Genomic DNA, 24,605 nt, shown 5'->3' on the forward strand with positions numbered 1-24,605 from the left:
AGCTGGAAAGAAAATGCCTTTGTATTTCAGTGACCTCACACAGATTGTCAAGACCCATGAAAATACTCAATAATGGAAGTACCATTATATGTGCTGAGAATCATGGAAAATTCTTCTGGCAACAGGATTTATTCATTCATTTACTTCCCAGAAATCAACTTTACACACACTAAATAAACCATCTATTACAAAATTCACAAAAATTAATAAAGTCCTTCCCAACGATGTTTTTGACCTTCAGATTGATTGAGAGAAAGACTAAATACCTTGGGAGAGGAAAAGAGGAAGAATGTTTTCATATATCAAACTTGGATATATGAATTTACCTCTTACTTTTTTTTTTACCTTTACCTTTTACTCAGAATTTACCTGTCTCAAAACTGCTCTTTTCAACGCAGGAAGGGATTGACTACCACTAACTTAATTTACTGGAAACAAAATGTATAGAGTTATTTTCTTTATTTTACAAGTCTAGCTAGTTTTAGGGAAGATACTTGATAAAGAAGCCCTAAATTTTCAGATCTAGCCAGATAGAGATTTCTCCACTATGGAGAAGATGACAAATGGCAGAATCACAGAATCATAGAATCAACCAGGTTGGAAAAGACCTCCAAGATCATCAAGTCCAACCCTTGATCCAACACCGCCGTGGTTACTAGACCATGGCACTAAGTGTCACATCCAGTCTCATCTTAAAAATGTCCAGGGACAGTGAATATCCACCACCTCCCTGGGCAGCCCATTCCAATGTCTGATTACTCTCTCTATAAAAAATTTCTTCCTAATATCCAACCTAAACCTCCCCCGGCAGAGCCTAAGATCGTACCCTCTTGTCTTACTGGTAGCTGCCTGGGAGAAGAGACTGACCCCCACCTGGCTACAACCTCCTTTCAGGGAGTTGTAGAGAGTGATGAGGTCTCCCCCGAGCCTCCTCTTCTCCAGGCTGAACAACCCCAGCTCCCTCAGCCTCTCCTCTTGGACTTCTACTCGAGTCCCTTCACCAGCCTTGTTGCTCTTCTCTGGACCTGCTCCAGCACCTCAATATCCTTCCTGAACTGAGGGGCCCAGAAATGGACACAGTACTCCAGGTGTGGCCTCACCAGCACTGAGTACAGGGAAAGAATCGCTTCCCTGGTCCTGCTGGCCACACTGTTCCTGATCCAGGCCAGGATGCCGTTGGCCTTCTTGGCCACCTGGGCACACTGCTGGCTCACGTTCAGCTTCCTGTCAATCCAAACTCCCAGGTCCCTTTCTGCCTGGCTGCTCTCCAGCCACTCTGTCCCCAGCCTGTAACACTTCAGGGGTTGTTGTGGCCCAAGTGCAGGACCTGACACTTGGCCTTGTTGAACCTCATCCTGTTGGAATCAGACCATCTCTCCAGCTTGTCCAGGTCCCTCTGTAGAGCCCTCCTGCCTTCCAGCAGATCAACACTCCCCCCCAATTTGGTGTCATCTGCAAATTTGCTAATGGTACACTCAATCCCCTCATCCAGATCATCAGTAAAGATATTAAAACAGGACTGGACCCAACCCTGATCCCTGGGGGACACCACTAGTATCCGGCCGCCAACTGGATGCAGCACCGTTCCCCACCACTCTCTGGGCCCGGCCCTCCAGCCAGTTCCTAACCCAGCACAGAGGGCCCCTGCCCAAGTTGTGGGTATAGAAGGCAGTATAGTCAGGTCTGTGATATTGTACCCCTTGAGCAGGCATGCCGGGAGGAAGGCTTCATGGCTCCTGTGAACCTATATCCCTTTTTGACCTCAACCAAATGGCATAGATTAAACCCACAGGTACTTTTGATGAATAGTGTCAGATTTTATTCTGTTTTTTGTTGAAGCTGGATTTGCTGTATTTGCACCTAATTTATGAAATACAGTACTACTATATATGAGAAGAGCACAAACTGACCACCTTGTTTTAATATGTGAGAGCTTCCAAGCACTGCCACCTTCATGTCTGCTTTCTAGCAGGAAATGTGGTGGTAGTCATCACTCTGAAATGTTCATTTCTGTTAAGTTCTGTCCAGACTGGAGTGTTTTAATTGAGTGAAATGATACGTTATGGACAATGATCATTATGAATTCAATTCCCTTTCTGGTACTTTATTTTCTGAATGCTGACACTAATTTTCAGAGAATGTTTTTTTGGGGCCATTCCCGCAGCTAATCTCAGTCAACAGCTCCTTGAAGTTCACAATGATAAGTACATATATATCAGCTGAGGATCCAGACTTAGGATTTCTTTAGATATTACATAATACTGTTAACTCATTTTTCACTCGGTACTATATGGGATCAACCTTTTCCAAAGAGACATTTCTGGAATGTGTTTTACACTTATTTATACCTCTCTATTCTGTTTTGTTTTTTTCCCCCTAGGCTTTTGAAAAAGGAAGAAAATTTTATTTTTATCCCTCGTTCCCGTGAAGAGCTTCCAGAAAACTTTCCAAAGGAAATTCCTGGGATCTGTTACTTCCTTGAGGTCAGAAGTGGTCAGAAGCCGCCAAAACCCTCCATCACATCTGCCAGAGTGAGAAAGGTTTCTTACAACATTGGCACCATGTTCCTCCGGGAGACTAGCCTATGAGACCTGCTGCAGATCAAAGACTCGTCAAAAAAGCACAAGCCCAGAACTGGGTCATGACAGGGGAGTTGGAAGTTCTTTGTATGTCTCTGCTTTGTTCTGAACAGGTGGTAAAAGCTCCATGAAATGTCAGGCAATAATCATTTTAAAAGATGGGTGACTGCTGTCAGTAAACAAAGTGGAGATAGGAAAAAAATATTAAGCAATTTATTTCCACTTCCCAGAGGAATTTCTTTCATAAACTTCAGTCTGGCCCCTCTATGGCAAACAAAACGAAACAACACCCCAACTCTCAGATTAGAGGTTGGTTTTGTTTTGTGCAGAAATGATGGTGGTTCTCTGTAGATTTGCACCAGCTAAGCAGAATTGAGAGTCAGTTCTGATTATGCATTCCTACATTTAATGTGTTCTTCAGTAAGGTAATGATGTTTTTTAACTTTACGAACAAGCATTTCATACATGTACTGTAGAGCTGTTGTAACCTTCCTGGCAGGAGGAATTATAATTTAATACAAATATTGTAGGAATTTTACCTATTTTTATACATATTTCACTTTCTGGATAATTGCATTCCACATACTGTAAGCTGAGTGAGCTTAGATAGCTTTTCAGAAGAAGCTACTGTATATTTCATACATTTTACCTATCAAATGCATTATTATACAAGTAGGGAGAAGGCATTTCTTGACTTTTTTTGGCAACAAAAATACCAATATTTTACAGGAAAAAGATCCCACTTTGGTAAATCTCTTTACCTGATGTTTATGCTAAAGCTTTAGATGAGCATTGTCTTCTTATATAAAATAATGTTCAGTATTTGTCATACAGTGCTGTATGTCTAGTCTTTCCAGAACAATGCAAACAAAGTGCAGAAGATCAATGTGTGGACAAACAGAAAAATTCTCTGCAGTGGGGCTTGTTTGCCCTCTAAATTATCAGTCAAAATGAATTTTGGTAGAAGCCCTGAACTTTTTTTAAAAATTTGGTCTTGTGAAAACTTATTCTGAGGAATTCCAGCAGACACTGAAAGCTCTCTGGGTATTAGTTTTCCACATTTTTTATTTGGACTTGTGCTTCTAGTCCAGATTGATTATTTCAAATCCAATCTGTTAATAATGATTGCTCATATGTTAATTTCCTCTATTGCTGGATTGGCTTGAAGGTCTCCTGTTTTATCTAATGAAGATCAAAAAACCACCAAAAAGAGGAAGGCAGTACTTTCCCTGGTTAATGCAAATGGCAGTTTAAGATTTAGATTAGTCCAGGTCAATTGAAAAAAAAAAAAAGTCCAGTTCTTTGCTGTTGTAAATTAATATAGTATTATTTCCTTCAGTTAATCCAGCTGAAGCAAGATGTGTATCTGTCCCCTAATAGGCACGTTTTCAGCATTGCTTATTTCTCACATTTTTGTTTTCAAAATAATGGCAGACAGTTTTCCTCTGTAGGTGTACTGCCTTTGGGGTTGTACTGATGTGGGCTGATGTTATTCTGCACTTGCATATTGTTAGTCAAAACTTGTGCAGTGATTCAAAGTGGCTTTGCTTTACGTGAACCTAATCAAAGCTCACTGTAATCAAAGATAAGACTCAATAGCACTAGGAGGCATGAGAAACTTTGCATTTATCTAATCCAGACCAGAAGGGAGTTTGCTTATGGATTTAGTAGTCATAATGTGAGACACATTATGAAAATAAGTAAATAACTTTCACCATATGTCCAGATTATCCAGTTAGATCTTTCTGTCTTGAACCTGTACAGACTTCAGCCTATCAAAGACATCTGAACTTATTATGCAGGAGTGGTTTTTTTTCTTGCCTGAGGAAGGTAGGTGCATTGGAATTAGCCCAGAAACTTACTTAAATGGACATTCACTCACTTTCTAGAGCAACACTGATGTTAGAACATTGATATTAGAGCATCTTTGGGATTGGAGGAGTTAATCTTTTATCTGCCTTTATAAAAAGCATCTACAGCTCTATGGCCTGTCTGAAAAATGACATAAAAACTGTTCAAGCTTGAGGTTGCAGAATTTCCACCCAAACTACAGATCTGAGAATTTTCTGCCCAGGATGACAAGTTTTAGCCTGTTAGTTTGCACAGACACAGGATGTAGCATGCATTTTTTCCCTGGGAACACCAGTGAGACATGCAAGAATCATAAATGGATCAAAGTTCATGTTTCACCACTGAAAGAGGAACACTATTTCCTGGCTAATAAATCTGTGGGTTTGATATCTATACCTAGTTCCCTAGAGTGAAAATTTTTCAAATAGCTGTCAGTAGATTGAGATTTCATTCTGACTTCACTGGCACATCCTCATTGTTCAGTAGGTGCTGATGTCAGAGTGCCAATTTCTCTGGCCAAGGTCTTTTTCTCTTCTCACCACTCATAGTCCTGTGTGATGAGAACAAACATAGAGGTTTGGACCAAAAGCTTGTGGCTCAACTTGTCTCTGACAGTTGCCAATAGGAAATGCCTTAGGTTAATTCTGTAGCTGATCTTGTTTGATGGAAACATTTTCATAGGAAATGGTGGATAAATGCTAATTCTGCTAGCAAATTGGAGAAGCCATCTAAAACAGATTGTATCACCATCCTCATCCTCTCAGAGACTCTTTATTGTATAAGGAAATTTATAATCACAGAGATGCATGGTGTCAGCATCACCATGGAGACAATGACAGTGTTTGCAAATAAGTCACCTAACTCCCCAAATTAGAGCAGACTTACTGTATAAGAATATACAGTCTCTGCTTTTTATAAGCTTGTGTAAAGGTAGCATATCTAGAACTTCAGCACTGATGCTAAGTATTATGTTATTGTTTCTGTGTTACAACAAGGGAAGTTAATAAAAAAATTTGGGCTGTCTAGGGACACTTTTCTATGTCACTGTGAGAAAAGTGTAAAACAAATTCTCAGCACTTTTTAACTTTGTAGTTGCATCAACTGCCTTTGATTTTAGGTTGCAAGTTTTTTTTGTTGGACACCTTTATGAAGTTAAATGAAATTTATTATCAAGATTGATGCTGTGATGCCAAATAGGTGGTAGTCAGATTCAATGTTTCTTCAACAACACTTACTTTTAGTGATAGGGAAAGTGTTCTCATTTACCTGGCTTTGTCTTCATAAATAAAAAAGTTCTCAGAATGTTATACCTTGGAATGATGATGAGAAGTTAGAGGTGCTGAAATGGATGCAGAAATCATATACTGTAGTTAAAACTTTCTTTCAATATTTTCCTTCCTATAAAACAGATGATCTTTTGTTCCTCTGAGTAAGAATGTACATGCTTCTGTTTCTTCACATAGCTGCAAGTAGCCACATCTGCTGTCTTGAGTTTCTGTTTGGAACAAATCCACCCCTCTGAAAAGAGAGGGAGGAGATCTACTGCATAGTGCCTGAACAAGGCAAAGGAAAGCTGATGTGAGGACCCTGTCTGGGCTCATGGGTCTCATTGCCGCAAACCTGTTCTGTGCAGCTTCCCTCTGCTCCAGTCTCAGAGAGATGAGAGACCATGAACTGATCACAGAGGCAGATCCAGTGGCCTCTTTTTTTCTACCAAAATCGTGAGGCCCAAGTAAACAGAGTCAACAGTCATTCCCCCAGAGCACTTTTTACACATTTGTGTCAGATTTTTCTACCTGATTGAAGCTCCCCATCACACAGGTTTTTCTGTGATGCAGTGCATAGAGGTCAGGAACTCAGAGCAAGAAGGAAATAGTGATGGAAGTGGTCAAGTGGTGGATAAATTTTGTTCTGCATCACTCTGGTAATATTTGCCATTCAAAGACAAAAACCTCTGCATGGGAGAACTGCTACTAAGCCAGGACTCTACAAGTGTGGTTTTCTTGCAGGATCCCAAAGGATATTTCTTTTTTTAATTCCAAAGAGCCAATAGTCATTAACTGTGATTGTGGTTTTGGCTTCACTGCTCATTCCCACAACCAGTTTCAGATCTGAGTCTGTTTAGAAAGGCTTTTTGAAGTCTGGAAGCATGCCTCTGCAAACAGAAAACCAAAGCTTTTAAAACCTGGGAAATCTTGTATGGGAATTGTCTGTTCTGAAGAAATGCTTGTGGTTGAGTCATTAACAGGTCCTACTGCAGTTCATGTATGCATATACCATTTCACAATGCTATCTCTTCCTGTGCTTATGTCTAACAGCAGGATCAGGCGTATTTAACAGCCCTCTTTCAGTTTTTCCTATATAAATGAAGCAGTGCAAAATCATGACATGTTGCATGTATTTAGAAGTATCAGCACTGCACTGTGGCTTAAACTCTAATAACCAATTTCACATTGTATATTTCTTGCTCTGAAGAAATCCTTCTCCCCAGCCATTTAAAAATGAAGGGAAAAAATACCAACAAATCTGTGTTGAATTGCAAATGAGTCTGAAACCTGCATCAGTTGTTGGGGCAAGTTTAACTGCTGGACAGCTTTCAAATTCTTCAGCTGTCACAAGCTGTCACACTTGCATGCTCATGCAGACCACCTTGCCAAGAAATCTGTAATCCAACAGCAGCATTGCAAATTTAGGACATTTTCTGGGTTTTCCTCTTTAGGTCTCAGGCCACTACTTCACCTCTGCTGAGTTCTCAGAGCTCACTGAGAAGAGCTAATTCCCCATCCTAATGTAGTCTCAGAGCTTCTGGCTTCATTTTGAGTTCTGGGGATCTCTTCCAAAATTTTACATGTATAGTATTGGAAATAGCAACATGCTTAAATTAGCAACAAAACAAGAAACTTAAAAAAGCTTGTCAAACTGAGAAACAGTTGGTTCCCTTCCCTCAAGGTAATACATTATTCATAGCACTGTACTAGGATTGAGGGTACCAGTGACAGTAGAGGCTGTGGATGAATTGAAGATGCTGAGTGTGCAGGAGATTCAACAGGCAGGAGTTAATTGGCTTCTGTTACTGTTCATAATTCCATCATCTTTCATGCTATGTCCTGCTCTTGGTCAGGCTTCTGCTATTCAAGAGACCCCCACTTTCCTTCCCTTAATACACTGTGTGTGATATAGATAGTGAATAATTTCTATTATTGTTCTTATTAGCATATATTGTTGACATGGCTGCTTATATCTAAAGAATAACTGTTGTTAAGGGGCTGATGTTTCTCTTCCTTGCAGCAAAGACAAAACTGCTACAATGACATGGCAGGCTCTCATATCCCTAGAGAGGGAGAAGACTGCAGTGCAAATTGTCACTGGTGGATTTGGGTGAAGTTAGTGCATTAACAGTCCATGGCATGTTCTTAGCATGTTTTGTCTGTGCAGATAGAATGTTTTATCTGTGCAGATAGGAGTTACTCCTTAACAACATTACTAATTTGCAATGCATGAGCAGGCTTACAACAAAAATCTGTAAACTGTTTAACCTCATAAACATGATTGATTTTTTGTGGCTTGGCTGTTAATCACACATGAAAAAAAGAAAAACAGTGAAACTGAGGAAGGCAACAATTCAGTCACAGGCAACAGGTCGTTCACCTCTTCACATGCTTACTTGTTCCTGTAGCTTAGAAAGGTTGACCTCCAGTTATCTGTGGTCCAGGTTACTATCACTGTGTCACTATGGCAACGAAATGGCCTATGAAAAATAGCATGAAGCATTTCAGTCGGCTTCCCCCTGGGCTGGGGTTCTCATTAAAGAGGCCAATATAGCATGTGATGCAAAGCGGCAACTTTGCTGGCAGCCTTAGCAGAAGGATCAGTGGAGGCAGATGTTAAACCAGCTGTTTGCTCCAGGGACTTTAGTTTCCAAAGGTAGAGTAAGACAGAACATGTTTTATTTTGGACAAAAAGATAAGACAGAATTTCAGAGAAACAAGTGTTTACCAGGGAGACAGCAGATTTAAAGTGAATCAAGAGACACACTGGCTACCTTGGCTGCAGCAGTGCCTTCAGCTCTCTGGCCCACTTTGGCATTCCAAGAATCAAGTTTCCTCTGAAGACTGGGGGACAGATAAGTGTTTCAGGCACTTGTCCCATCTGCTCTAGATACAGCAGGAGGCTGCCTGAATCCCTGAATGTGCTTAACTTTCTCAGTGACCACAGATGCAAATCTAGACTAGAAATCCGTTTTTTAAGATGGCCAAGTGAGATCGATCCCACTGAATTACATTCTTTTCAGCCCAGGTGCTGTTTTTCAGATCTAGTCTTGCTACTTTCCCGCATTTTGCATTGGCCAAAATAAATCAAATCAAATTAAGTGTCAGAGGGATAGATAAGCACATTCCAGGATAAATAAAGTTTTATATGGTAGCCATGGTGACTGTTAAGAACATGTGCTGCTGCAGGTCTGCACATCTCTACTCCTAGTGTCTGAACCTTTTACAGATGAGTCCAGCACTGCCAATCACAACTACTGGATACCATTAGGACTGTGATTTAGAAAAGCTTTTCAGCTCTGACCTCTTAGCCCAATTATGCAAAACCTCTGTGCCAAGTTCACCTGAACTGTATGCTAGAATGCCTGCATAAACCTTGTTAGTTGTCCTGTAATAAAGATGGTGATAAAATACATATATTCTAAAGAGCAGAGAGAGAGTTGCCAGGTTATCGTTAGCATACATTTTTTGCGCTTTTGTAAATTTGTAGGCCCAGAATTAACTTTCCATTAGCAGAAGGTCTCGCATTGAGCTACTCATTTTCTAGGTAGTTATTCCTTAGCAATACTCTCTAATGACTACACTTGAAGCAATAAATAAAGCCATGCTAATCTCTTCTGTGTAGACTCTTGTACAACACCTATCACCTTAACAAACCACCTTTTAGCCAAACATTAAATGGTGGAATAATGCCCTGGTATGTATTTTTTGTCCTTCTATCCTCTTCCTCACAGAAGAAGAGCATGTAGTGGGATATTTTGATTTTACAAGATGGTATCTTTTTGTTAGTTTTCTAAAAATATATGTTGCTACTTAAATAAGGAAGAGCAAAATCAGAACTGTAGATCAGAATTAGAAAAGCATTTTGGTTGTAAAGAGAGTATTTTAAAAGTCTGCCCACTGAGTAAGACTGGTCTCAATCCTAGAAAAACACTACTGGTAAGAGATGTAAGATATACCCAGAAATGATAAATATGAGCAATAAAACAGGCAGGCATATATACACAACAGTATATATATATATATACTGCTTTATACAGAATATATATATATATTCTGCTTTATACACAACAGTAAACAGATGCTAAAACTGATTAATATCCAGAGAGAGCAAATACTGTTTAATCAATTCTGGCATTTGTTTATTACCAGTACACCTCTAAGGTGTTATTTTTTCCTTCCTTAATGAGATTGGACCATACTGTTAAATCAATATCAGAGTTTCTGAACTCATTGCAAAAGAGCAAGGTTAGGAGTAAATAACTATCAAGAAGAGATTTTTTTAGAAGTGAGCCATTGCATGAGAGAACAGATCATATGGAAAAGAAAAAGAGTTACTGACAGGTATATTTATTTTAGAAGTTTCTATGGCACTTCTGGTTGATTGAAATAATTCTGAAACTGTATACTTAAAGCATGGTTGCCCAGTTCAGATAATTTGCATTTGCTAAAAAGGAGAAGGTAAAATTTTTGAAGTCACACAAGGGACATGCTTCTCAATCCCACTTTCTCTGCTTAAACTCAATCTCTTTCTGAAGGTTGAACCAAACTTTGCTGAGTGATTCTGAGGTTCTGAGTGCCTAAATAAGTTTTGGAAATGTGGGTTATAAATCTTTATCATTTATGTTTCTTTGAAGTGTTGTTCATGATGATGTATGAAAGCAAATTCTAAGTACCAACCAGCAGCAAAGGTGCATTTTTTTAGTGCTAACTTAGATGATGAAATGTGGATTTCTTCTAATCTGCAGTTTTTTACACCTTTTTTCAAGGTGATGCTCCCAGATGAGTTGCTGTGAGTGTATGAATGTTCTGATCTTCAGTGGGGATGGGGCTAGTTACGGACCTTTATAATGTTCTGAGGGATTGTAAGGGAGAAAGGACTGTTAAACCAATTCCATCCAATTTAACTCATCCACTGAGGGAGCGTCAGGTGATTCTAAGATTTACTTTCTTATTACATCTCTAAGTTAAGTCCTATGTACTTGTCAGTGTTTAAGTGTGTAAGCATTCCTCTTTGGAAACTTCTCGTAGGTCCTGCAAGTGTATAGGGAAGAATCTTACAGAGAGAAAGTGTCTGAAGAAAGCAAAGTATGTGTGTAGGAGAGAGAAGCTGTATATGGAAGTGCAGCTGATGTTAGCTTTCATCTATTTGGAAGCTGGATGACCCAGAGATTATTCATACCTAGTACAAGAAAGTACTGTACATAATGCCATGAACTCTTAAGGCATAAGGATGAATTTTAGAGTCCATAATCATTAGATTTTTAGTGGAATTACATACGAAATGAACAATTTTTTTTAGGGTTTTGTTTGTTTGTTTGTTTTGGTTTTGTTTGCTTTTTTTAATAATAGTTGAATTTCTAGTTGCATACTAAAATTGTGGCAGAAAAAGAAAGCCTAAGAAGTTTAAATGAAAAGAGTCTCCTGTTTTTTTGTATTATTTGACTTTTCTAGAGGTAGGACTAAGAATTCCTTTGTGAGTTTCACCACCGAGTGCAAAACTAGATGTGAAATAGAAACCAAGAGCCATCTCTCCAAATCATCATGTTATTTACTGCTTAATTCCTTCTTGGAATAGTGGCAGTTAGCAAACTACTTAAGGAATCCATCGCTATGAGGAATGGATATCTGTTTTTTTTAACATGGAAATGATCATTCTTCCTCACCATTTTTTCCCCCCTGAAACAGTATATAGGTTGGTCTCTGCAATCACTGAGTAAAGAACAGGGGAGCAGAGGGCAAGGTGCTGGCTGATCATTCTTTCACTATGATCATATTTACTAAAGCTTCTATCTGACCTGTCCTAAATTGTGTTAGTGTTGTTATGCACTTGGAGTAGCCAGATTCTCTGACAGGATCTTGTGTCAGGCTCTGAAACAGACAAGTGGAAAGGACCAGGGCTGCCACTCTGCTATACTGCTCCCATATTTCTCTCTTCTGTTTGCAAGTGCCATTCTGATCCTTAGACATCTGTGGTGATTTTCACCACAATCATGGTCATGGAGGCTGTGGGAAACTTCTTGGGAAGAATCAATAATATGCAGTCCTCTGCAGTGTGAACTGTCACTCTCTAGAGAAGAGGAATTAGAAATAGTATTGTCCTCAAGAGCTGAGACAACTTGCAGATAAACAGTTTCTATAATTACCAGGAAAACAAAACAGAGAGGCAGGGTTGTGCGGCAGGTTGTCCCATCTCATACACACTGATATGATAATGAAATCCAAACCCTGTGGAATTGCAGGCACATTATTCTCACTTGCGTTGAAGGTCAGCTAAGAAGCTAATTTCTCAAATGGGCTCAGAGCTCTGAGAAAACGTAACACTAGTCATTTCTTCCAACAAATTGCAGTTGTCAGAGAAACTGGATTAGTAGCTCATGGAGCCAAAAATAGACACTATGGGCTTGCCAGAGAAGGATTAATTCAGTAACAAAGGTGAAGGTACATCAAAATATCGTAACATCTGGAGAAAAAGCAGCAAAAAATGCTCAACCGAAAGCAAGTTACCCATAAAATTACATTAAAAATAGCCTGAATCACAAAGCAGAAGAACAGCAGTATTTAGTCTTCATTCTGTTTTATTCACCTTCTAGATCCACCTTGCAGTTTCTGCTTTATCAGCTGAATCAGTTTGGCCACAGTCCTTTCAAAGTCATGTACTTCAAGAAAGTCATGTTAAAGCCATTATTTGAATACTGGAAAGAAGAGTATTTGGCTTGACATTTCTATCTTTTTTGCAGGAGGGAGGGGGACATAATTTACTGCTAAATGTATCCAACTGAGAAATAAAAACTAAAATCCCCAAACCCAAATCTAATAACAGAGCTACAAAGAAAGCAAGTTTCCAAACCTCAGCATATCTTTACTAAAAGGTGGGTAATTATTTTCTATTGCCTCAAACATTTGTGTTTTAAAGAATTCTCTTTTGTGTTATGATTTTGAAAATTTGTATTGCTATAGTGCTACTTGCTTGGATTTAACAAACTAAAAAAACCAAACCAGTTCTTCATTCTTCTTCAGTTACTTATTTTCCATAGCAGAACAATTCCACAATTCTGCATATGACCCCGAAGGTGCAGCAGTACACTGCAGATAGGGAACCTCAGCCTGTCTGGTGAAGAGGAAAAGTTTGTCAAGGTATAGGTTGGGTCTCAGCTGAAGACAGGGCTGGTACTAGTTTCATGCAGTTTCTACTATGACTTAAGTAATTCTTTTTACTTATGTATTCAGAAGCTCAGGAATAATCTTCACCACTTCCTTTAGAAATTCTTTCTGTAGCATGTGTCTTTTCTGCACACCTGTTATAAAATCTCTGCATTTCAGTTCTGAGGCATTGACAAGCGTAGGGTATAAATAATAACTTATGTCAGCAAATCAAATCACTGTGAAAAATATTTGCAAAGTATTTATGCTCATTCTCTTTTAGATATCTTATAAGCTAGAGTCCTTTTTGCAAATTCTGTTGTTGCAGAAGCCTTTGGTCATCCTTGTAAGAGAGGTCAAGACTAATCTTGGGTTTGGGATTTAATTAGCATCAATGCCATTTATCTGACATTCACTGTGTACCATTATTATCATGGCATTAAGGTTCAGTGGTGAAACAGAAATGTCAGGATAAGCAGCACCAGCAGTTAACTGCATTGCACATCCTACGCATTATGTACACATTCCATGGCATACTTTTTATTTTATAGAACATGATATGACTGCTTAAATATGTAGAAAAATAGTTAGGAATAAATAATACAAAATATATGGACATTCCCTGATAGCCGTCTTGAGATATGGATATGTTGTCATCTACCCTTGGGATTGCTCTGAACAAATCATGTATCTTTGGCATCTATTCTTACTTCAGTGAAAGACATTGCCATCATCATCCCTTTAGTTGTTAAATTTCAGTTACTTTAGAGCCCAGAGATTAATGGCACTGGTATTTTTCAGCCATGTACGAGAATAGTAACTGTTTGGGTTAATATTTTAAGAGAATAGTAACTGTGGTGGGCTCCACTTCTAGGACTGACTTTACATTCCTTCTTGATTTGATATTAATCTTTCCCAGTTTACTAAAATTCTGCTAAAGTTCTTCTTTGCAGAATCCCACGGTTCTTTGAAGAGCCTATGTGTATTCTGTTTGTGTAATTACTGGTGTAACATATAAATATTAAGGCATTTTCAGATCACCATCCTGGAGAGTCCAACCCATGTTTCACAGCCACATATAATTCCCTAATTCTTTTTGCCACTTTGCTCTGTCTCTATGGCCAACTTTAAAGAAGGAACTGAATACTACTAAAAATTATCTAGTGGTTCATATTTATATATTTCAGTGAGATAAATTCATGATAAGGAGAAACTTTTGCAAAACAAGCTAGTGTTATTGGCATGAACTTCAGAGCCTAGGCTAATAAAGTCATAGTTCAGTCTCTATCCAAAGCCTTTGAGAGCAAATTGAACTTTGCATGCAATATCTTGCCTAGAAGAACTGATAACAAATTTCCAGTTGTCTGTCACTGTGATCCTGGTTCTTCCATCTAATCAGGAGTCATGAAATTCATGAAACCAAAAATGGAAAATCTCATACTTCTGATATTTGTTTAAACACTTTTTCCAGGAGTCATCCGTAATTCTGAAATTGGTGATATAACTGGCAATTAGGCTCATCTTCATTTCCTCTGCAGGTAATGCTAGAGAACAATTAACTTTGATGCCTTAGAGTTGTATCTTTCAACTTTTCCCTTTAATTTCAGTGTTGCCAAAGTAACATCTGAGGGCTCATTCATGTCTAAGGTGGTCAAAAACATCTTTAATAACAGAGACAGACATGTGAAGATAGCCTGGATAATTGTAGGAAGATGGATGTTCACCTGAGTTCACGATGCTCAGTTTTAGGAGTGGGAATTTTAGGAAGAGTTATGAGCTGCACATTGTTGGTGTGTCACTTACTGAGAGCAGACCAAAGGATGGAAGTGCAGTGGAGTAGAGTTTTAGTCTCAGCTTTATGAGTGCTGAGAATTTCTGCTTGTCTTGTTTCAGACTTCCCTGTTTTGGAAGCTGGATAAAAATATTTGGTCCTCCTAAAATGTGAGTGACCACCTCAAAGTCTGCACTCCTGTGGAATGTCCAAATCTCCCCTCAGTGCAAATGCTTTCTGTGTAATTCTGTAACACTGGTTTAGTGTTGTCTTATAAAGCTTCTCTGAAGAGACGTACAAGCATTCTGCACTAACAAGATTACAACCTTGCACTATCAACAATGGATGCTTAGCATTAAAATAATCTTGGATGCCATTGAAGACTACTAAAGCTCTATCAAGGTTTAGAGCACTGTGATGTTTGTGAACCGAAGCTGTTTGTATAAAATTTCTTACAGATAAAAGATAATCTAATTAATGACAGTAGTTACATTTTAGTAATACACAGAGGAGATAAGGTGGTGTCTCTAGACATTTCTGCCAATTTAGGGGTTAAGAGATTAATTTTAGTACTCTGTAAATCTGAACATTATTTTAAAACATCAGCCTGCAATCTACTGGGAAGGGATGTGGCAGGTTAGATGTTTTTAGGTTTTGCTGTCAGATGGCATGAACAGAAAAGGTCAGAAAGCATACAAGCTAAGATCTTCCCACACTGAAACCAAGGGAGTAATTGCAAAATCAAATCTGGTTACTTGTCCTGTAACTAGCTGCAAATGGAAGCAGAGTCCATACAAACTATCTCATGCTGCATTTCAGTTTTTTTACTGGGAGTCGTTTGGCAGACTTAGTGGTCTGGAAGTTCCAGTAAGTACCTCTGGTTGAAAGTTACTATTTCAGTTATTATTGCTTCCCCAAAGCAACCAAAGACTTACTTACTTGAAAAAAACCAAACAAAAACCAATGAAGTTTGGTTTGTCATTTGTGTCTTTGACTGTGAGCAGTTGAAGTGCATGATATATGTACCAACCAGGCCTGTATTGTGTCACTGAGCAGGTTATTCAAGGCCACAGCAGCAGTGTAACACATCTGAATTCAGTATTAATCCCTCCATGGTAATATGAATCTATGTAAAAAATTGATGTGCCATATGTGTAGGCCATGGGAAATTTGTGTGTGCAGTGAACTATATATGGTCTTAAGAGCTTTAACATTTGTACTGCTCTTCCTATAACAATGTGTGTCTTGATAGCTGTGACCTTACGGGCTTCTGGAAAAAATGTAATCTAAAGTTTATTCTTCTTGTTTAAAAATCACTGCTTTGTGAGTAACTGTTTACACAGGCCTGCATACAGCAAGGAGTCTTTCTTCATGTGTTACTGGGAAATGGAAAAGCAGATGCTATTTGTAAATCTTGCAGGCTTACAGAGATCAGTGAACGCCTTTCCTGAATCTCCTCCTGATAAGCCACTTCTTTTTTCTAGCAAATGCAAACAGTGCCAATAGTCTGGGCCTTCTTTAGGAGAAACTAATAATTTGTTAAATGGCCTTGTTCTGTTCTGCTTCTATTGATACTTCTTAATTTTATCTTTTTGCCTCCTTTTGAGTAGTCTTTGGTGATATGATTCTTTCAAAGTGTAGCTGAGGACAAACAGTTTGCCTTTTTTTACCCTTCCTTTTTCAAAGCCACTGAAGGCTTCAAACAAGAAGAAAGAACTTTACAAAACTCATGCAGGTATGTTGTTAGCAGATAGCAGAAGGATAAAACAACCTTCTAAGAGTACTCCAGACTGTCTTTTAACAGCATGCCTGCACTATGTTGTGACTTGTCATCTTGCTTTCATAGTGTGCCCTGCTATAATGGTGTTTGTTACAATGAGGTCCTTTTAATTTGTTCTAAAAGATTTTACTTGTTTATCACCATATTAGAAACACAATGTGCACTCTATAAGAAAAGCAATATACAATATACTCTCATCTATTTCAGTGCTTCTAGTTTTAGTCTAGTATTCATATAAATGTTTATAATCAAAATACAGGTTTTCTTGTTCTTCACAGGACCAAGCAAAATTTTGCCTTGTCTAAATATGAACAGTAACACTCTTTTCTCATGCTTCTAGTTAACTTGTGGTGGGCTCCATCCTACTAATTCCCCATTAATGCATTTGAAATGGAAAAGTAATGAGCTATTTCAGTGCATGACCTTTGCACAGTACCTGATTCATAAAGAAATAGATCCAATATTTCATTTATGAGTTACTAGTGATCAGCAAAACAACAAAAACCCTTTGAAGTTCAGCTGAATAAGTTCTGGAACTCTTGCATTGCTTATTCAGTTTCACAGTTTCTTGAGTCATTAAAATGGATATACTTGATGAAACCTTTGCCACAGACACTGGCACCAGTCTTCATAAAAAACTGTTCTAATTTCTGTTTCCCATTTTATGTGGAAGTGTGCTGTAATGGAGCAATTATCTGGATTAAAAAAAAGAATCATACAAGGTTTCTTCAAGACAGTTTTCACTTTATTTGACCTTGTCCTCTGGTAGGTAGCTCACTTTAATTATTTTCTGTCATATTAGTAACACAATATCTATTAAAATGTTCTCCAGAGAAACTCCACTGAAGAACATTTTTTTCCTGATTGTGACCAGAATACCTCTATTTCAGAGCTAAGTCACTGAAGAGGTGATCAAAGAAGACAGAATATTAAGACAAATCGAGAAATTTTACGCACAAAAAATGTGTGTATATGGTTATAAAACTTCCCCAATAACAGGGAAGTTATTGGTTTTTTTCCTCTTTAACATTTGCTGATACACATAAGAGCTGCTTATAAAATATTTATTTTGTCCCTCACAAAAGAGCTTCAAAGTAAAAAAAAGTTACTTGACTACTTTGCATGAATTACTTAGTAAATGCAATCCAGATGCCAAGTCCACCCAGATGCCAAGTCCATCCAGACTGACTTCAGTTGTCACAAAGGTAGCTAATTCAGTGGAAGTCATTGACAGAGCTTGGTTTTGTAAGCATTGTAATAAGACAATATGAAGCGCTCCAGTTAAGTTACATTGTCAGTTGCCCAAAATACCACCCAGAATATTTATTATTTTTCTTTCGTTGCTTAAAAAGGCAAATAACTAGCTTAAGTCTGTGTCTTTGCATTAAAGTTCTCGTATGTGAAGACTGCATCTGGTAGTATGTTGCAGTCTTGTTTTCCCATGACAGAGAAGATGATTTATCTCCTTTGTGATACCTTTTTTTTTTCTGTCTGGAATTTGTTGACATCTCTTCAAGCATATCAATAGCTTTGTTTGGGCTGCTCAATGCCTGGAAATCCTGGATAAAAGACCATATTAAACATGTGCAGAACAATTGTTTATATCAGGAGATAAGTTTTGTATGGATATTTTATGTTTACTGCTGGGGCAGACCAACTTTTCAAGTGCACTGGGCTCACCTTATGCTGTAGAACTGATGTGTATGGGCACAACACACGTTGACACATTGCTCAACTAGTGCAGAACACATGGTCATGCATTTCAGTGTGGCAAATCTCGAGGAAAAATTAAATTTGCAGTGTTTGGAATTTCAGATGTTGGCAGGAGTACATGATTTGTATTACCTACTCTTTCTTGTGTCATGAAAACTCTCTGAAATTATAAGAAAATAAGAATTAAAAAAAAAAGAAACAAATTAGGTCAATTGTGAGGCAGAGCTCATTTATCAAATTTCGTGTTCCACATGTGGAACTGACACCATTCAAATACAGTAGTCAATGCTCATCATCCATCTCATAGGAGCTGCATTTCTGTTTCCATAGATAAGTTTTACTGAGTAGATATAATATAATACTGCCACGGAGCAGGAGGTGACAGTCCTTTTTAATAACCACTGCTTAAAAATTGGTTGCTGAAATGGTCAATACCCAAAAACCCTACTGCGACGTGGCAAGTAGGGTTCTCTTTCCACCAAGGTTTTGTGGTAGGAACTTTGAATGTTATTGTGAATCAGGACTGATCAGTGGTGGTCCTAAGCCTTCACAAATAAAGCAAATTATTGCATCACCGTCAAACCCCTGGTTAGTACTACCATGCCAGAAACCCCATGTTCTGAACAATTGCCGTCTTCCTACCTCCTGGTAATCCTTGCAAAACAAAACCACGTGGCTCCTGTTTTACCGGAGTCCTTGTTTGGGCTAAAAGTCTGCAAAGAGCTCTGCAACTGTATCCTACACTCCTTGCTGTGCAAAACCATCATTGGCCTGATTTTGCAAGAGTTACCTTTGCTGGGTAACACGTAGTCTCTAAACAGAACCACAGTCCAGTACGTTGATGTGTAGCTCTTTCCATCTAGGGACAGGACAGTGCTTTTCCCTGACATGCATTTGGATTTAAGGCTTAGTTACATGGGCCATTTAGGCTGCAGTTCCACGTGTGCTCAGGTGAACAGTGAACAAAGGACCAGGGGCCTCATACTGGGCCTAGTGCAAATGCTGTGAGCCAGGGTGGGGCACTGCGGCCATACCTCATCGGGTGGTCATAGTGGGGACTCACACACCCAGTGTCTAATGCAGCATTCCAGATATCTAAGGATTTATTTTTCCATACATTCTACACACATGCCTACGTATCTTATGAATCAGGTCTGTGGTCAATGTTTTGAACAACTCGTTTGCTGCAGTTTCATGGGGTTATTATCTCTTTGGTTTGCAATGTAAATAATACTGTACATCTGCTACTTTATGATACAAATGCCATGTGAATTGCTTATTTTTAAAATGTTGCTACCCTATTATGGTTTATTTGCAATGCCATCTGACAGTATTGGTTTAATATACAAAGTATCTGTATGGCATGAATTAAATTGCTTATATTTTGCAATGTCAAATATTTTATTTTTGTTTTTTAAAATGACTACATTTCATCCTATGCAGATCCATAAATGTTTCTTAAGTGGCTCATTATGTCTGAAAATATTACTTCCTCTCCAGTAGTGCAGCCATAAAACTAGTATTTCTGATCAAAATCATCAGATATATCATCTAGCAACTTCAGATTAGAAATATATGTGCAAATATGTAAGCATTTATAGTTAATCAGAACATCTACTATATCTTCCTTGCTTTTCATGTAATGATACATTTTAGTTATTTTGTATACTTTTTATTTGTAATTATTTGTGACTCATACACAGTGTAAATAACATGTTTCATTATGCAAGATTTCTAGGTATTCAAGATTAAAAAAAGTTGAATTTGTATATGAAAAGAAATTGACAGTAGATTGGAATGACATAAAGTGGTGATGACTATGTTCTATTTATACTGTTCATTTCCAAATTGTCTGTTAAAGAAAAAACATTTATTTGCCCTTTAATGTTCAACCATTTATTTGCAGCATATTTACATCAATAAATCATGTAAAAGTCTATTAAAAGTCATAATGCATCATTGAAATTTTCTCTTTTTCTGTTGATGGCTTACCTATGGAGAGTAGAATTTAAATATACTAAAACCAACTCAGGGGATACAGTCCAAAAAGTCTGTGAAGATATTTGTGGAAAAGAACTATTTGCTCCTAGATCTCAAACCTTTCCTTATAACTGAAATCCAAATTTATTTTTAAAAAACAAACCAGTAAAATACATTACAAGAAAATACTAGATGCTTAAAAAACATTTCATGTATATCTCTTGATATGTAAGTTTTGGTTCTGATGGATGTTGCCACGTAAAAACCTTACTGAAGTCTTTGTTCTTGACTGAACTTTCGGAATTTTGAGGCAGAGCTTCTTAAGAAATTTAACAGATTGTTGGAAAGAAAATATCTGGTTTGAGTAACTATGACAGCTGATTTCAGTGATTGTTCAGTTCTTGGTTCTGTAGAACAACAGAGCAAAACCAGATTTCAGTCCTGGAGAGCAGAGTGAGAAAACAGGTGATATTGCAGTGAAAGCTCAGCACATTGCTACTAACACAAGAACAAGGGAAGTTGGCATGCTGTAGTGTCATCAGCTGTACAAACGCTGCTCGCATTTCTCCCTCTTTCATTCCTTCTTCATCTTTTCTATATCCCCAACTGAGAAAATGACCCATTTTGCTCTGCTGTTTTTTTATAGAAGACCATTAACTAGAATTGGTTGCAATATTTTTCAGTGGAATATGCTACTGGGAGAAAATGGAATTTCAGTTAATTCAAAATGATGGTGCGGGGTTGATTTTGACATTTTTGTACCAAGTGTGCTTGGCTTTCATGTGACTAAAGCTAAAGTTAAGGAAAGACTAAGCTATCCTAGAATTTCAGGGATTTTTGCCCTTGCCACAGCTGATTTTAAGCCTGGTGAACATTTTCTAAGAAGGAGATGTATAATTTGCCTATTCCTGTCTTCAGTTATTCCAGAAAATTATTTGGAATTTTTAGATGTGAATTTGAATAACTCTGGTATGTAGGAGTAAATTCTGGTACACAATATATTTGAGAATACTGTGTGTCAACCAGGAAGTGATGATAAAGACAGTTCTGAGTCTTCTTAGATGAGTGAGCTGCTCTTCTATTGACATAACAGTACATTTTGAGATCTCACTTTCTCCAGTAAATTTTGTTTATGTGACTGTATAAATATAAAGAGTGTAAGGGATGTAAAGAATGTCTTCAGCTAAATGCCCATATACAGTCCAAATAATTCCAGCACAGAAGAATACAATAGGAATAAAAAATTGTGCAGGCAAGTACAACAATTATGAAACCTCAGAATTGCTCAGATTTGAAAAGACATGACTATGATAAAAGATCTCTAAATGCTATAGTGAAAGGGGATAGAAAATTATTAATCTGTGTTTCTCACAATGGCCGAATTAGAGGGATTTTGATGAGGTTACAGGCAGCAGAATAAAAACAAGTAATGCAAGGGAAAGTACTTTTTTTTTTATAAAGTGTGTAATCAATTGTGGCTCTCAGTGCCAACAGAACATTTAAGAGACTAAAATAGGAACAATTAGAAAAGCTGATGGAGGGTAGCTTCATCAGCTGGTTGGAAACATGTTGAACCGCATGCTATTGTCAGCTCAGGATGCCACTAATCCTTTGTTGCAGGAATCTGGGAGAGTGTCCCAGCCTGGGGTCTTGTAATACTTTTTAATCCTCTCTTTGTGTAGCATTCCTATGGATATTGTTGCAGAAAAGTTACTGGGTAGATGGACATTTCAAGGAAGATGTCTGGGTTTATATTTTTATCTGGGAGATATTGGAAGAAGAGTCCAGGATGATCTGCAGGCTGGGGGAAGAATGAGAGGAAAAGAATTTGAACATCAAACCAGCATCAGGGGGAGATAATGTAACGCATGGGAAACTTACTGTTTCTATACAGTCTGGACATCAGAGTTGGTCTGGGGGGAAAGAGATGGGCTGTCTTCTGGTAGCAAACATGCAAGGTAAGGATCATAGGCTGAAAAGGATATTGGCTGGAACAGGAAAAGCCGCCTGGCAATTCCTCATTAGGGGACAAATCAAAAAGGAAGATTTCTGCTGAAATATCTCAGCCCAAACAAGTTTCATGTGAACTTTCACAGCACTTTCCCTATTCCTAGGAAAAAGAAAAGAATATGTGGACCAAAGAAAGAAAAGAAGACTCAACAGTGGGCCGAGATCATGTTACAAGAAAGACTTAGAGATCTTTCATCATCTTGATGGGAAAAACACTCCACTGCGTGTTGACTCTACCTGAATACCAGGAACATAGGCATTTTGGGAGGTAGTCTGAGACATTGTCAATAACAGCTTTAAGCAAAAAGGATTGCTGAGTTTTCTTACATGTAATATTCTTCCTTGAGTTCAGTACAGAGACAGAGAAAAATAGATTATAGTACTGAATAAAGAAGCTATTCCTGTAGGTCTACATGCTATATGTATGAGCAGACCACATACTTTAATTCTGTTTTACTAGCCTCCTAAGATGTAGGCATATATGAGATGCACAGGCTAAGTGTAACAGAAACTGAAGTTGAGGACCACTTTGATTCAGTATTTTCATTAAAGACCTTAGTGCAGAGGAAAAAATATACCTGTTATGACACAAAACAGGGAGTTATCGACACAAGAACCAAATGAAGTAAGGGAAGAAAGGAGCAGCCTTCAGACTACATAAAATAGAAGTAGGATGCAAGGATAAGTAATGTCTACCAGGATTAATTGCAGTTATTCCTCTAATAACTGAAAACTCATAATTTAGAAATTACAGTAGAAGAAAAAGAGACAGATGGGTATTGACCAAGAAGTATATTATTATACTCGCTAATGTCATCTGAAAAAAACCCAAATATAACCATGAGGGAACTGTTTCTGATAGATACAGAGAAATATCAATGTCATTGCATAAGGTACTTAGGGGATCATATCTGGAATATTGTATGTAACTCTAATTATTTGCATGCAGAAAATTACTGCATTCTTGTGACTGACAGAAAGGTAAAGCCTAAGGAAAGTATAATTATTTAATTAACCCGTTTCCTTTCCAGTGGACTATGCATCTTTTAAAGGGTATACACATAAAACATTTTAAATGTTCCTAATATAAAAGTATGTCTTTGGACAGAGAATATAGCACCATCAAAAATGTTCAAAGTGCTCACATTGCTTCCTGCTCAGCAGGTTAAGGAGGCACAAAGTGATGCAGCTTAATACAGCCAAGAGATAGAGGAGGCTGAGTTACCAACTGGTGTATCTTTTGACAGATCCAAGTTGTGGTCTTTAGTTTTTCCTGTTTTATGTGGGGCTAGAATGAGCAGGTGAGGGATCTTCAGCCATTGCCTGTACTCCTGATTTTTCTTAAAAATGTGGGAAAGGAAGTTAAACATGCATTTTTCTGCAAGGCGTCTTGGTTCAGCTTCTTAAACACAGACTTCTTCTGCCTTTATGGTGCCCTAGTTTACCTTGTTTGGCCTCTAGCTCCTACATGGCCAAAGAGCTTCTATAGACCCTGGACCATATTCACCAATGTCATATTGATCTCTTAGATACCATAAAACAGCACTGTATTCAGGCAGCTGAATTAATTATATGATACTGAGTTGATAATTGATTTCACAGATAAAAATATCACACTGTTTGAAGGAAAAACTAGCTAACCAGATTAGGATCCAGGGCCGCCTTCTATCAGTGTATATGATTTCTTTTACTATCATACATTCACAAATGATAAAATAAAGCTTTGCATATGTCCCAGATATATATTAATAGAAGTTTCAATAACAAGCTTAACATGGTAATATAATGATTTGAATACTTTTATGAGCAAGTAAAGCAGAACTATGATTTGATTTATTTAAGTTGTACTTTAAAATATCTCTTTAATTCCATGGAAATAGACATAGTATTGTATAGTTTACATTTTTCCTACCATCTCAGTGATTTCTACAAATACTTGTCCCTTGCTCTGGCTGCTAATTCTTGTATAATATGCGTTATTACAAATACTTTCAGAAAAATCAATATAATCCTACAGTGCACAAATCCAGGTAGACTGCTTGTCCTATGGTGGCACTGACAGAACAAATCCTGTTTTTATTTCAGTTGTCTGTCTAGAGCTGAGAGTTTATTACATTTTGCGGTGGTATGGGAAGCCGAATGCAATGCTCTTCAGCCAAAACTGCTCTTGATTGTGTTACTGCCAATCAACAATTCCCTGTCACAAAGTTCTGTGATTGGCAGGATGTGGCTGCTCAGCTCTGAGTTTCATAAACCTTAGATGGTCCCTCCACAGCAACAGCGGCCTGGCAATGTGTCAGGTAAGAGACAGACCTTTTGTCACACACCTGAGTTGTTACGGGGCAGGTCATACAGGTTGTTATTGATATCATTTCCTTGTTCCAATACACCCATAAATACTTCTTCCCAGTTTTAGGACTGAATGTTGCATATTTATTTCTTTCTTTACTCTTTCTTTCCTTCTGGGTATGATGCCTTAGAGTTTTTGATTTTTTAATTTTTACAGACTT

The 24,605-nt window shown here is 37.9% G+C and overlaps 1 protein-coding gene across 1 annotated transcript in view; it reads left to right on the forward strand.

Annotated features, from left to right (window-relative positions):
• GUCY1A2 (guanylate cyclase 1 soluble subunit alpha 2) overlaps positions 1-3,871 on the forward strand; it is a 136,192-nt gene extending 132,321 nt beyond the window's left edge. Inside the window, exon 8 of the mRNA XM_032678916.1 lies at positions 2,381-3,871. Within this exon, the coding sequence (XP_032534807.1) occupies positions 2,381-2,588 (208 nt within the window). The 3' untranslated portion in view covers positions 2,589-3,871. The remainder of the gene's footprint in view (positions 1-2,380) is intronic.
• The last annotated feature ends 20,734 nt before the right edge of the window (positions 3,872-24,605 follow it).

Source organism: Chiroxiphia lanceolata, chromosome 2, assembly GCF_009829145.1.
Source record: "Chiroxiphia lanceolata isolate bChiLan1 chromosome 2, bChiLan1.pri, whole genome shotgun sequence".
NCBI lineage: Eukaryota > Metazoa > Chordata > Aves > Passeriformes > Pipridae > Chiroxiphia > Chiroxiphia lanceolata.